Genomic DNA, 15,663 nt, shown 5'->3' with positions numbered 1-15,663 from the left:
GAGATCTTTCAATGTCTCTGAAGAAGTCAAGAGACAAGTCGATTGTAGGTCCTGCTGAATACATAAAAATTGCATTAAAATTAACCTAGTAAATAAGTGCAGCAGTATTTCTGCTGGGCTTTGTTGTAATAAAACTGAGCAGCACCAATCTTTTCCTGATTGGTGAGAAGCGCTGGAGGGCCACATCCCTGAAGCAACTCTGGGAGGAAAAGAGGGCCTAAATTACCACCCGTGGGCCCAAATGTGCCTGGACCCTCGTCTGAGTCTTCTCCACGCTTCCCTTCAAGGTACAGCAGTTATGGAAAGCTGTGTTTCTGTGCAGAAACCCAGAGATGCTCTTGTGTTGGGAGTAAGCAGGGAGGGAAATGCCCTCATGGGATGCCGTGCCATAACAGCCCCTTGGGGATGCAGAAATCCTTGGCAATTAAATGAGAATAAAGAAGGCTGGAAGCTGGGATGCCTCCTATTATGCAGCTGGCTAGAGGAGAACAGATTTTGTGGCACCCGGCAGTGGGGCTGTGGAGGAACCCCTTGTGCTTCTCCTGGCCTTCTGGGGGGGGATGGCTCCTGTGGCTGAAAAGAGGAACAGAAAGCAGCATCAGATAAGGGTATTTTATTTATGTAGGCTTTTTAAATTAGTCTTTCTATTCTTCTGGAATAACTATTTCCTTACAAGTGCGCTCTTGCCCTATCAAATCTATGCTTAGGTCATCTACAGCTGTTATTTGTATGAATATGTGATTGCTATGTTTATCATGTCACGGCCACTTCCTCTGCCTGCTGCCTGCCTGCCTCTCTCGGCCGAGCCTACTTTTAACATTTCAAAGGGTCGAGCAGCTTCCCGTAGCCGCCCTCTGTGAGTACTGTGGCCATCCCAAGCTCATGCCACCATATTTTCAGACAGCTTTTGTCAGTCCTGTACTTTGCCAGCCTTTCTCGTGTTAGCATGGAATGTACAAACCTGTAGATACTTTGACTTGTAAGCATTTGAGGATTTTGTTTAGTTTGTTCGGATAAATCTCTTTGGCACAGCAGCAAGCCCATTTGCTTTCAAGGCTGGAGCTCCGTGTTATAACCCCTTTTATTACTTAATCTCATCCACGTTGGTTGGTGGTGTGTTTTGTCAGTGACACACTGCCAGTGACACGCTGCATTTGAGTGTGTTTGTTTAGCAAAGTTCAGGACTGCTACAGGCCTGACACTTCAAACCATTCCAATGTCAGTTCCAAATTTGAGGGTGAAATGGTCACACACAATATTCAAACAATGTGTGGTGCATGTTGCAATACAAATATCGTCATGCACAACTCTACAGAATAAATGTTGGTGCTGTATAAGGCCTCAAGAACATGGGAGTTGCTACACACAATAGCTTTTGTTGTACACCCCAAAAAGAAAGGCTGTTTTTCTTGATTGGATGAGTCTTGATTGGATGATGCTTGTCGTTAAAGGTACTGTATATGGAATGTTTACATCCCAGGTGGAAATGCGATTGCAGAGCTGAAGTCCAGTCTAAAAAAGCAGTGATCTCCAGCTGAGGACCGTGGCTGTGATCACTGTAGGTGGAAAATACCAGCCACTTCAAAGGAGATATTTAAGATGTTCACTAGGTAATTAATTGAAATAATTACATTCCCAGGGACAGCTTTTCAGCTGTCAGAGGTAGGGCACCATCACAGTCATTTCTGGAGCGGATCTCTCCTGCTACCCAAAATGGTTCCTGCCCATTTGGTTGAATGCCTAAATGAAAGGCCTGATCCAAACCCTGCTGAAGCTATCGGGAGGCTTCCCACTGCTTTCAAATTGTAGGCAATAAGTCTGATCCTTTTTCAACATTTAATAATAATTCCTCCATTTGCAAAAACAAAATTGGATTCCAAATATTTAGATTGCTAAAGAAAGGCATGTAGTAGTATTTTCCACAATATTTTACACAGACTCAGCTCAGTGTGCAGGAAAATGCTCATGCCTGATTTCCCATAGGATGCTGGAAGAAATCCTATCAGGCGATTCTTTTCCATGAGCTAGGACCAGGCAGTGTTAACATATGCTTGTGGCTGAGACATCTTTTGGGGAGAAGGGTGAAAGACGATGATCTTTTTTTTTTTGTATAAAAAGAGCTCCAGGCTTGAAAATCCTCTATCTTCAAGAGCCACAGGGCTGGCTTCTGACACCATTTGAGGATTTGATTCTTCGAGGGTTAGGACTATGTGAATGGAGTCCTGCATGTGATGGAGGGGCTACTTGCTGCGTTGGGCCCAGCATCTCTCGTCATTCAACAACTGCTCCGTCGGCTGGCGGGATGGGGAGCAGTAGGAAAGGACTCCAGCAGAAATTGCAGAGACGCGGGCATGCCAGGGAGGAGCGGCATGATTGATGCTGCTGAAATGGGAGTCCTAAGGAACTCGGTATTACACTCATTTGTATTATGTCACATTGATACAGCAACGTGCTAAAATAAGTGGCTTCTAAAGTGTTTGCTGATGGTGCTGCTGATTTGAGCAGGATTAAAGCCCATCAAGCACCCGAGGTATGACTGCCTTTGGCCGTTTTACAGAGATAGCCTCTGGCGTGAAATTCTTGCGACCTACACCCACTTGGTATGGTGAGTAAATTCTGAACGCATTTGCGGAGACTTTATACAGTGGTGGAAGCAGTTTTGGGGTGTTCCTGGCAAATGTTCTTCTGTCTTTTAGATGAGCGCAGACCTTCATCACCTTGGCATGAACAACGGACCTGTGGCTAACGTCACGTGTGGCTGACACCGGGTTTAGCCCGAGGCCAAAATCACGGGGATCACTTCAGGCTCCTGGGGGGCAGCAGCCACAGCTCGGGCAGCTCTCCTAGCGTCTCCCTTGGGCTGGGGTGACCGGCCCGGGCTCGGGGCCGGGAGCCAGGTCGCCCTCGGTCCCTCGGGTGGGCGCTTGGCGAGGGGCGCAGGGGCGCGGAGGCTGGCGCGGAGCGGGGAGTGGGAGCAGGGGCGGGGGATTTTAGGGGGCGGCCGCCCCCCAAAAGGGCCGGGGCTGCTCCGCACGCCCCCGGCGCCCGTCCGGAGCCGCGGGCACGCGCGCAGGCGGGCACGCGCGGAGGCGGCGGAGCGCGATGCGCGCCCCGAGGCACCTCGCCCGCCCCGGGGCCGGGGGGAGCCCGCGGGATCCGCGCCGCCAGCCCGCCCGCCCCTGCCGCTCCCTGCGCTCCGGACCCACCCGCCAGCCTCCTCCTCCTCCTCTCTGCCTTCTTCTCCTGCTTCTTCTCCTGCCTCTTTAACCGGCTCCGACTGCACCCGCCCGAGCCCCGAGAAGATGCCCGCCCGTGGAGCGAGGAGAGGGCAGCGGGTCGGTAAATAAGAAGTGAGTAGGAGCACAATGGCGTGCCTCCCTCCCCGCTGCCAGCCCTGCGGATGCTGCGTGCGCCCCTGCCTCCCCGCGCCCCTCTCCACCTTGCCTGGCCGCCTGCCCTGCCCTTCTCCCCTTCCTTTTTCCCTTCCCTTCCATCCCCTTCCCGTCTCCGGAGCATCCCGGCGGGGGTCCCCCGGCGCATTGCACCGGCCGCGGGGAGGGGGCGGCGGTGCCCGGTGCCCGCTCCTTTGTTCGCCGCCGCGGCTCGGCGGGGCCGGCCGGGAGGGGAGGGGGCGGCCCTGGACCCCCCCCTCTCCCGCACCGCAGCCCCCATCCGCGGGGGGCTCGGAGGGTCGCCCCCCGGCACGGTGAGGGGTGCGGGGAGGTGAGGCCGGGGGTGCGCAGCGCGGTGCGGGCAGGTGTGTGCAGGGGGGGCGCCGCGCCCGGCCCCCGGCTGGGAGGGGGGTCGTGGTGAGCCGGACCCGAAGGGAGTGAAAGGGATGCGGGGGTGCTCAGGACCCCCCACTTTGGCCGGAGGTCGGGGATCGATGCTCCCCCCCCGCCCCATCCCCTACCCCCCGCCGCAGCAGGTGCCCGGGGTGCCCCTGCGGGGCCGTCGGGTCCCGGCTCTGCCAACCGGGGGGGCTCCCCTCCGCCTCCACAGCTGGGCTTCCACCCCCCCGGCAGCTGGGAGCCGTGCTGCGGCCGTTCAGCGTGTACTTGTAATTCAAGACAAATTAAATATAGCTTCTGCAGTCAACTGCCGCGGCCATCATCCCGCAGGAGACCTTTACCTGCACTTGATGTGGCGGATTTTTTTTTCTTTTTTTTTTTTTTTTCAGTGCCCGTGTAGTTGCTGGCAGTCACATGAGTTATGGAGACACTTGATAACGCACTCAGCTGCTCGTTTCCTAACCCTGTGGGTTTTCGTAGCTGTAAATAAAAATACCCGCTTTAACAAATGGGTGACTTTTCCAGTAAGTGCACGTGTTTTACTGGTATTTTCCGAAGGGTTTGATCGATACGCAATTAACGCTTTAGGAGCGGTGTGATGAAGAGCGCGTTGTTTTTATGGCTGTGTCTGGGGAGTTGCAAAGCGATCGTGCAACTGTTGTAAGAGAGCGTTTGTCGGAGCACGGGGTAGCATAGGTGAGAGAAAGACGGCTTTGCATTTTTCTGCTACTTCTGTAGTGCCAAGGAAATACAGCTGGAAAGCTGCTTAGCGGTGCTTAAGACAGCGGAGGACGTAAAGAATCTCTGCAGCAAAATGCCACCTTACACAAATACGCAAATAGGGGAAATCCTGCCTTTTGGAAGTGATCGAGTATCCTAAGGGGAGGACACACACAGAGAAAATGTTGCAAATGTGGGTGTGAGTGTAAACAGATAACACTTCCCCGAGCAGCAGTTTTGTTGTAAGGCGGCATGGGATTTAAGGGAAAGATTCCACTATGTAAGAATTCCAGTTGGAAGCAGCACAATTTCTGTAATCTCTTGGCAAGAAGGAAGCTCTGTTAACACACGCTGACCAGCCCTGTAAAAATTAACTTTCTTTTTCTGTTTTGTTAGTGGCGGCACCTGACTTGCTGGATCCCAAATCGGCCACTCAGAACTCCAAACCAAGATTATCATTTTCTACCAAGCCTACTGTGCTCACTTCACGGGAGGAAAGCGATTCAGCTATTAATGTTATGAAATGGAAGACAGTCTCAACAATTTTTCTGGTGGTGGTCGTGTATTTAATAATTGGAGCAACAGTGTTTAAAGCCCTGGAGCAGCCTCATGAAACCTCCCAGAAAACCACCATTGTGATTCAGAAGCAGACGTTTGTGTCTCAGCATTCCTGTGTGAATGCAACAGAGCTTGATGAACTGATTCAGGTAATCCATACGACACCCTCGTTGCCCTGCCTTAGAGGGACAAATAACGTATGGCAGCACTGCTGGCATACAGGGGGAGAGCTGTCTTAGCCGAGCTCTGTGTTGGCCAAGCAATGTAACAAGTGGTGAGGCCAGAAGTTGAGCAATAGCATTTCCATGCAAAGACTCGTGTTGGAAAAGCTATTGCTATTTTTAGGTCCAGTGCACTCGGAGACAGCCTTTTCATTGAAGCCACCCATTATGGTAATTAAATGATTATTCATCAGCAATATATATAATTAATAGTTCACAAAGGAGTTGATATATTGATTCGTGCCTTACTAGGTCTGTCAATATCTGAGAAGCCCAATCCTGAAGAAGAAAATACACCATCCATTGCCTTGAAGGAGTTCTAATTTACCGTGATTGTATCAAGCTAGCTTTCCTTCCAGCTGTATGCTTCTTTTTATTGATTTTGTTTTAAGTACAGGAAAGCACCATGCACTTGCTATTTTGATCTTAAATCTCAATTTTCTGTGCTTCTTAAAGGCACATCCCCAGCTGATGTAAATCGGTGTGTTCCTACTAACACGACTTTACCCTTGCAGGTCACCTGGCTCAGAACCTTAGGAAATATTTATTTGCAGTAGCACAGAACCAGATTCAGAGCCTCATGAGGTCTTTTCCAACTTAAATCCCGTGTGCCCATATTCTTATGGCTATCCAGCAGCACTGCAGGGAACAGCAAGGGGCTGCCAAAAATGTCACTTCTGGGAGTGGGAGGCTGGAGTGAACAGCCAAGAGCTGGCAGGGATTGATCCTTTCATTCACAGGAGCCACGGGGCTGTCTGGGGCTGTGGGGCTGTGGGTGGGAAGGAGACAAGCAGAAGAGGGTGGGGGGCATCCATGTGCCATGGGTAGCGCAGGCTCCAGAGCTTGCCAGTGGCATGGGCAGCATGGCCTTCTGGAGGTGGATTTTAAGAGCAGATCTGGCTGAGAGCTTAGAATTTGATTTTAGCTACCTAGACCAACCTGCCTTGAGCATGGCGTTGGCACGGACACCTGTTTTTTTGCAGCTTCAAATACAAAGCTCTGGTTTACTGAGTTATTTTTATGACACACCACTTCTAAATTTTGAAGGCAAACTGGGAAAATGTCTTGCAGTTTGTGATTTCTGCTCCCCCTGCTTTTCCTTTTCCCTCAGAATTATTCCAAGAGTGGCACCTTTTAAATGACTATTCAGCAATTCCTATCTCCATGTGTCCCAACTAGGCATTCCCGAGGAGGTGCTGTCGATCTGAACAATTTTGATGCTATGTAATAAATATGTTTCGGCGTTTTTACCAGCAGAATGTGAACTAATCTTTCAAAGAGATATACACACACATTCTGATTAAAAATAATCTCTTGTAGCTAGTATAAATATCCCATCTGAATTTTTTAGGTCAGATCCCGTACTTTTGAAGATAAAAATAGAAATATGGAAGCAATATTATCTTACATCGTCTACGAGATGGTCCTGAAGGCAAAAAAATGTTGAAATTTGCACTGGAGTACTTAGATATTTAAGCATTTATGATTCCCTACCCAGAAGCACAGACTGGTAGTAGAAAACCACTTCATCAGCATTGAAAGCCCATTTGATGTGCTGTGTAAAATAAATGACAGCTTCAGCACAGCTATCAGTGCACAGATACCCGTATCAGAATTAGTTCCCTTCCAGCTAGCGATCTTGGCATGACCAGAAAAAACAAAGGCTTTTGGAGCACGGCGGGGGACACAACCACCCACAGCACGTGAATGCGAGGTGGTACTTGTGGGAAGAATTTGCAGTGCTTGTCGGCTGGCTAAACGGAAAAAAACTTAATTCCTCCTTGTTCCTTTCTGCTGATCAGACCCCTCCTCAGCACTGTGAAGACCAGGGCATGGAGGCAGGAAGGTGCTGTGGTTCCCCTTTTATAGGAGGAGGACAGAGGCACAAGGGAGCCAAGGGCAAGTCCTACAAGTACATGTAGATGCCTTTCTTTCTGCGGAATAAGTGACAATGGATTACATCAAATTGTTTAAGGATCTGGAATTAAGTGGCTTGCCCAAAATAAAACAGGAAATCTGTGGAAAAGCAGCATATCAAATCCATTTTTTCCCAGCTACCCTAACCATGGGGTCAAATTTCTTCCCACTTTGTCACAGAAGCTAAATTATTGGAAAGCATTTTGTCTCTCTGGGCTTATGTCTGACTATTAGTACAGTATAATGCGGTGTTTTTTCAGTTTCCATTGGATGTCTGTATGAATAAAACTAAATAGTGCATGTAAGGAAAAAGTAAACGATATTTAAGAATTCGCTGAAAGATACCAAACTGAAAATTAATATGTTCTAGCGCACCAGGAAGCTGGAATGCTTAGTGTGTGTGAAGAAAATTACAGAGCTTACAGACTATAATGTCTTCTTTAATCAAGTGTTTACATTGAGTCAAACTATAATGAAATTCATTGTAAAATTTTCCTTTTGAACTTAATGTTCTGGGAATTCAGAAACTGGTTTGACTCTTGTTTGTGCTAGTCTTTGCTCAAGGTGCTTATCATGCAAGGCATTTGCAATCTTCACAATTTCGGATCTGCCATTTAACCCTTACTCTCAAGCAGTCTTGACCATCCCATCGACTCCTAACTGACAGTACATTGTGTGGTGGCTCAGTGAGCAAGTTGGGAAGACTGGCCTGAGACCACAAATTCAACCAAAACCATTTGTGCAAGTGGAAAAGTCCAATTCGCTAGCACACAGGTGCTAGTTTCCATCATCTTTGCTAAAATCTTCCCTTTGCCCCAGAGCTGACTACAACACACAAAGTTGTGAGCTTCTAGCAATGCACACAGGACAGGGAATTTTTGCTTCCTGTCTTCTTCATCCTTGGTTTATTTCACCAGTTACTCAAAACCTTCCTGGCACAATAGTATATGCTACTGATAACTTTTTAACACACAGAGCTTTATTGCTCGGGTTCAGAATTCCTGAAACTATACGTTTTCACATTGATTGTGTGGCTCCTCTAGGTGTGCTCAGTGGGAATTATACTTGTAGATACTTTATATATCTGATATACATGCGAAACCTGGGGTGATGGAGAGCTGCTATGCAGCACAGAGGTCATGTAAAGTGAATGCAATAGAGTGCCCTGCTGATGACAGCCAAGCAACCTAATCTGCCTCAGAAAAATGACCTGGGTTTTCCTCGTAACTTCTGGGAGGTCAGCCGAGTCCAGCAGCATTGCGTGTGTGCTGACAAAGAGGTGGTCTTCATGACCTGCTCCGTCACTGACTTCCATGCTCTGGTGCTGCAAATCCCTTTCAGTGCTCACTACTTCAGTTCCTTGTTGCCTCACCGCAATAAAATACACCTGAAATGAACAACAGCAATGCATGACCTTGGGGCCTGATTCCAGAAACTATTTTTTGATATTCCACAAGCACAGCTATTTAGCACCAACCCTTCGTATGTGCACAAGTCATGCAGGGGGTTTCTGTACACCCAAGAGCCCATTTTTTCAGGCAATTTCAACTCCGTTTGCTGTAGCCCAAAGCAAGTATTAACAACGATATTAAGTGGATCACTGTGTGCTCTACACACTGATGCTGAGCTTGGCAGTGCACAGCGTTAAGTGCTGGTGTACCCACGATATACGGCTAAAGAAATCCCCTGTGATGGAAATTTGTGAACGTACAAACACTGCCTGGGTGAGTCTGATGAGGACGCAACAGCCCAGCAAGCTGTGTGTGGTCTCATGTCAAACTTGTGTTTTTAAAGTTTCGGCTGGAAGGTCTTGAAAGGGTCTTGGCTATTAACAGATGAGGAAGTGTTTGGTGAAGGTTATGTATAATATCTCACACATTATAAAGCTGTGGAAGGGGGTGTGGCCAGAGACTTTGCTACTATTTCTGCTGCAAGAAGAAGAGCTCTTCTCAATTTTCATGGATGTTTTTTTTTGGTTTCTCTGTCCGTGCCTGCTCTCAGCTTGGCCCTGACATGCCATAGCAGATGACAAAATAAAAGAGTAGAGGTAGTCAGGCTGTCTGGATTTCATGTATATGAGAAAGGAAAACAAACAAACAAACAAACAAAAACTGATCCTCACTTATGGTAGGGATTTTTTACATCTCTGGTGGAACATTTTTTTTCTCCACTAGTGAGTTTTTTGTTGACAGAAGCTGATAGAAACCTGGGAGTAATCCAAGGAACAATAAGAGTTAGAGAATGAAAAAAATCTCTAATTAGAGCACTTGAATCTCTAATTATTTTATTCCAGCTTCATTTCTCCTTTAGTGTGTCTACTATTCCCTCTGCTAAACTTGCCAGTAAAGTTTTGAAAATGTCGGAGGCAGTTTCCAAACTCAGATGCACAAAGTATTGCCAGGTACCCAGAAAGATCTCCTGCTGTATTCATGCTGTATACATGCACATCATGTTAGGATGTGACCAGCGTCGTGTATTGTGGGCTGTCTTGGCAATGAGAGATGGGTATTTGTCCTCCTGCCAAAGAGAAAGCTGATTAAAAAAAAAAAAGAGGGAGAGGCAGAGAGAAGAGCTCTTTGTATAAATAACACCTAATTATGTATTACTTAGCAGTTATCTGTTTTAGTGTTGGCCTTTATAAACCAAAATGAAAAGAAAGTCCTTTTACTCCCCAAGCATCAAGTTGTTTAGTGTATTACTGTACAAAAATTGGGAATAAGAGAAATTTCAGATTATTTTAAATATCTGAAGCGTCCTAGAAAACTGGTGTGAATTATTTTAGTTATCTTAGTAACTTCTGAAAGCTAATAAAGACTTTTAAAGTAAAAACTGAAACTAAATAAGAGAACATATCTAATTTCTGGTTCTTTTAGCAGAAAATTCCTTCAAATATGTTTATTCTAAAGACCCTAACAAGTGGAAGAATTAATATCAGAATAAACAGCACAATCTTTTAATGTGTTCCAAGTGCTGTTTGTGGTAACTCTTGTTTTATAAAGCCTTCATTTCAAAATCTGAGCAGCTTTTCATGGTGCCGCATCAAGCTGTCCTTGCAGTAAAGGACTTTGTAGAGATTTTTATCCAGCCCCTTTCAGAGTATGTGGCTTCCTCTGAAAACTGAATGCCCACAAAAATGCGCTTATATTTAAAAGAAAAAAGAATTAATGAACCATCAAGATTAGCTGAATTGACCTTGATCACACAAGTTGATTTCCTTGGGTTCTGCATGGGCTTTGTGGTTAACATGAGAAGAAAGCTCTCAGGGCTGGGGTCCACAGTAGTGCGCCTTGCCTTGCCTGTTTCCAGGATATGTTCCATGCAAACATATCCTATGTTTGCAAGGGCTAAATTCTCCCTTTACTTTGCATTCATCTTTTAGGTTGTGAATGAGACTAAAATGTATTTTCTCTTTACCTCTCTGGAGGAAAGATGTGTGTGTTTTTTTTTCTTTTTTTTTTCTTTATCTCTCTTGAGGAAAGCCCGATACAGTTATGAATGTCATGGGACCTGCATTTCTTTCATCAAACTTGTATCACCAGAATGTCATCATGTCTTCTGACTTAATTTCTTGTTAAAAATATTTTACTTCAAAATATGTATTTTCTGTGACTTCGTTTTTGTAGATTGAAGTAGCTTGGATGTATTTTTCATTATGGTAAACCTCCACCAGTAGCTGATTTTATATCTTTTTCATAGGATTTTTTACAACTTGCATCTTAGCCCTAAGAAACTAATTTTGCTGCATCCTCAGAATTACGTTGTTTTATTTCAGCCAGATAAGCTCCTTGAGCCACAACCTCTCAGATCAGGTAGAAAACTGTTAAAATAAAGAAGTGCAAACCCTTCTTTCTCTCCCAGAGATCAGAAGCTTTTTGAGCTCGCGTTATCATTTTTGGAAATAATAAGTCACAGATATGCAAAGATTTTGTTTTCAGGCAAATCTGTAATTTACTTATATAAATTTAAAATGTATTAGCTAAGCCTATTCATCTTGAATGAAATTTTATCCATTCTTTGAATCACAATGTTGATAGACATTCTCAGTCCTGTGATCTTTTTGAGGAACTTTTTGGAACCTTTTGTGGGAGTTTGCCATGCGCCAGCTCAGACCCTGCCCAGCTGAGACCAGCTTAGACTCTCCCTTTTGCACTTCCTTCCAGCTTCCCCAAAAAGGAACAGAAAGTATCCCATTTTGGTCTAGATCCTAGCCTGCAAGCAGCAGGTGTTTGTGCTTCATAAACCTTAGATCCTTGAAAAGACTGACAGACCAGTATAAAAGAAATTGATGCTGCAGTGTATTTGATTTATTTATCTGGGGATCCAAAATACCGTTGCATCAGTTTTTTTAATGTACTAAGTTATGCTGCTGCATTTCAGACTTGAAGCTTATGACAAATTGCAAATACCAGTTGCAGAGCTGCCTGTTAATGCTCTTTGTGAAGCAACATGAAATGAATGACATTTAAAGCAGTGAAAACATGAACTGCAGGAACTGTAGTCTGTGTTGTTACCCTTTGCATGTGTCTGTCCTTAGTAAGGTGTCTGCCCATCAAAGCAGGTGACCTTATTTTGAAGTATAGAGGTAGTCCTGGCTCTCTACCCTCCCCTCCCAGAAGTTCCCTCTTCTGCCTCAGCGTATGGAGAGAGGGTTTTTTTGCCAAACTTTCTGTTGCCTGGGACTGCTCCTATCATAGCATACTGTCAGTACAAATAGCTCTTCTGTAGTTATTTTCTTCATGGCAGTTAAACCAAAAGCGATTTCTTTATGCACACGCTCTTTACCCTTCATGAGCATAAAAGCAATACAAACTTTTGGGAGAATAATAAATAAATTCTACCCATCCTTTTTGCTTCTCTCTTCAAGCAGAGTGGTTTCTAACTTTTTTTTTTTTTTTCCCGCTGCTGGCATTTGGGCTCTTACATGATATATTTATTTCAGATGAACAGTTTTACAGGACCAAGAACCTAGCTAGCTTGAGTGCATCTGAATGACAGCTTTTGTCTTAGAAGGGTGGCAGCTATGACTCATTGGTAAATCAATTTTCCTGAGCAGCTGTCTGAATAATTCTTCCCATCTTTAAGCTCAAGAAGCAAAGAAAAGCCCTCTTCCCTAGATGTGTGTCTGTACATATGTCTATATGTATGTAAGCACACACAAAATTTATATACATACTGTTTGTAAGATGTAGTTAGAAATATAAATGTTTTTTAAATATGTTTCTATATATTTTTAGTTCAAGTAGATTGTGAACATTGGATGAGAAATGTTGTCATTTGCTAAGTGTTAAAAGCATCCTAGTGTGCCTCTGAACACAGAACTGGGATTTCCATTCTCTGTAAACCAAAGCAGAAGTACAAAGGTAGGACCCATGCAGTAGATGGGCAGCATGAGGTATGTGGCTACACTGGAGAGAGAGGGAGAGCTCTTGTCAAAATGGCAGCAGGACAGCAAAGGAGTAAATCCAGGTGAAGAACGGAGTTTCCAAAAACTTTGAGGCATCGCTGACTTTTTGACATCACTTGTTAATTGATTGCCAGGAAGCACAAGCTAACTCCTGACAAGCTGGGTAACAGAACATGCTCTGTTTTTTTATTAGCAGCATAACTTAAGGTGAATCTATTTTAATCTTTGGATAGAAAAGCTGAGAGTAATAAAATGTTGTGTTACATCATTTCAGAAAAGTGAAGTGACTGCAGTATGGTACAAAAGCATGCATTCAGAGCCTGCTGGAGAAGAAGATGAGAAGGGGCGGCTGGTTTGACATAAACTCATTTCTGCCTGTTCTGTAGATGAGAAAGTGGATGACTACCAGAGGCTATCCTCCTCAGTTTATAAACCTCTCTGTATTTCTCCTGTGGCAATGTGGACCCCAGATTAGTGGATGCAGCTCTGTCATCAACAGTCTCGCTTTTGTCTTTCATTTCCATTGACTCCTTGCAGGGTCAGAGGAGCAAAGGTTGAAATCCCTGACCTAGGAGAATTGTTATTGTTTTTTTTTTTTTTTTTTCCCCTCAAAACAACTGCTTTTTGAAAGGCTGTTTTGTGTGATAAACTGCAAGGGTAGCTCAGCATGGCCTCTCCAGACAGCTATCTGCGTGAACACAGAGATGTGATAACCAAAAACTGCACAATATATTTACCGGAAAGTGTTTCTAAATTATACAGGAAATGAATAACTGACATTTAATTAAAATGAGATTTTATGTTGTCACTCTTGTTTTCCCAGTGTTCTCGGAAACGGTGAATGCAGTGTTTATGTTTTTGGAATTCAGGTCCACTTCTTTTAAAAGAAACACAAGTGATGCCTGGCCCATCCATTCTGTGCTCAAACATCTCTGCCTCTTTTCTCTGATGCTCTACTGAAGCTTGTTCCTGGTTAGAGATGTAAAGCCAAGTAGTCTGGTTGTAGTACAAGTTAGGACCTGAACACAGCTCATGCCTATGCCTAAAATACAGCACAGAGCTAGCCTAAGGATCCTAGTGACTTTAAAAAAAAAAAAAAAAAAAAGGAATTAAGTTCCTAACATTTTTAGATAATTGAAAATGTTTTTTCTTTAAAAAAAGCTCCAAATTTCACCATTATAAAGACAATTAAAAAGCAAGTGGTCAAAAACCTAGTATTTTTACTGAACAGACGTAATAATATTATTAAAACTATTTCACATAGAGACCATGACTGGATTCTGTCTGCTGGGTGACCCCTTCTCTGCTCAGTCCTCAGTCACCTCGTACAAAAGAGATAAACAAATATGCTCAAAGAATGCAAGAGAAGTGAAATAATCTACATGGTATAAGAATGGAAACTGTCCACATCCCTATTCTAGTGCTGAATGGTTCTGTAGTAGTGAAGTGGAACTGAGGTTTAAGCTGGAATTTAGTTTGTACATGGAATACTAATAAGAAGAACTAGAAAATTCCCTCTAAAGCTGTTACTTAACTGTATTATTGTAGTTTTTTAGATGCCAAGAAATTCCAATGTTAAGATAACACAAAAAAGCTTTATCATCTACAACCTACGATAAATGCGAAGATTGTACAGAGTTTTCATGACTTTGACTGTTTCAGGATTGAAAATGCACAGAGTTACTAATGCTACTTTATAAGTTAGGATATTCCAAAGGGCTCAGAAGACAGAAAAAAATGTTATAAAGGAAGGAAAGTCATGCTAAACTTGTGACAAATGAAATGGTTGTGTTTGCTCTTGTAGTAAGGCATCAGTCAAGAAATAAGGCTGAAGAGCAAGAATAAAGTGACAGGGAAAAGTGGACCTAAGAGCACTGACAATGAATAACAACCTGTTTTTTAAACACAGAGGGTGAGATCCTGGCTTTCGGTGAAGTTAGCAGAAAACACTGGTACAAAGCTGTGTTTTTATTCTGTGCTAAGAAAAATGTTAATATCCAATAGTCTGGCTACATTTGTACAGCTGAGAACTGCTTTGCAGCTATTGCCCTGAAATGCATGTATGTTAGGAATTGTCATATATATTATTTTCTTTTAATATTTTGCTTAGTAATAGTCTTAGATGAGGACCTGTTCACTAGCACTAACCAAATTAAGGAGGAAAGATAACCGCTGATCCAAACAATTTAAGATGAATTTACCTTCCCAGTAAAATCCAGAGGCAACATTCGAAGACTTTATGAGATGGTGTTATTGATCACAGTAAACCTGCAACTTTGCTGCTTTTAGGCCTGTCATCCTTCCTTGTTAGTAAGGAAGACTTATGGATGGCTCTGAAGGAATGTAATGCTGCTAACATTTAAGACTAGCTTCTCCCAAACATGGGAACCACAGAGAAGAAAGCATAATAGTGTGTATTTGGAAACTTAATAACCAGATGATAAAGAAGGCATCATCTGGCCCTTTCTGACTAAAACTGTTTTTAAAATAATGGGTAAGGTAAATCAGTAAAGGTACAAAGAAGGTCAATGAGAAATACTGGCAATAAAGAAATGCTGATATACAATATTCAACTGGTTTATTTAAATAGGTAAATACATTATTTAATAAGAAAGAGCCTTTAACTTGGAAAAGAGGCAGCTGATGGGTCTATAAGATCATGAATTTCTTGGAGTAGACAGATAAGAAATTTCTGTTGGAATGTTTCTCATAGCATAAGAACTTTATAAAATTATGAGGAAGCACATACTAATCTCAAAGGGAAGTGCTTTTTTAAACAATCCACAGATAAATTGCAGAACTCACTGTCACAGTATTTCTTGGCTCCCAGAGTGCCAGAGGTCTCCAAAAGTAGTTAAATTCTTGGTAAAATGATCCACCCAATGCAATCTTAACACTGTGATGCAGATGCAGCCTTCCATTCAAAGTCCATAAAACTTCTGGTCTGAAGCTGTGTGAAGAAAAAGCCACTTTCCTACTTGCCCTAATTCTTCATCCTTTCCAAATTAGCTGTTGGTTAAAACCAGACATAAGAAAGACTAATTGTCTTTTG

General features: G+C 43.8%; 1 protein-coding gene across 3 annotated transcripts in view; it reads left to right on the top strand.

Moving 5' to 3' along the window:
* Positions 1-15,663, top strand: part of KCNK2 (potassium two pore domain channel subfamily K member 2) — a 125,932-nt gene that overhangs the window by 45,196 nt on the left and 65,073 nt on the right. For 2 of the 3 annotated variants that reach the window (XM_050709901.1, XM_035561067.2), the window contains exon 3: positions 4,908-5,218. In XM_050709901.1, coding sequence (XP_050565858.1) covers positions 4,908-5,218 — 311 coding nt within the window. Of the gene's footprint in view, positions 1-3,173; positions 3,351-4,907; positions 5,219-15,663 lie in introns of those variants that run through there. The other variant, XM_035561084.2, reaches the window with a different exon arrangement.

This window comes from Cygnus atratus, chromosome 3 (assembly GCF_013377495.2).
Source record: "Cygnus atratus isolate AKBS03 ecotype Queensland, Australia chromosome 3, CAtr_DNAZoo_HiC_assembly, whole genome shotgun sequence".
In the NCBI taxonomy this organism is placed as follows: Eukaryota; Metazoa; Chordata; class Aves; order Anseriformes; family Anatidae; genus Cygnus; species Cygnus atratus.
The sequence above is the reverse complement of the archived record's forward strand: the minus strand, read 5'-3'. Positions and strand labels throughout refer to the sequence as shown.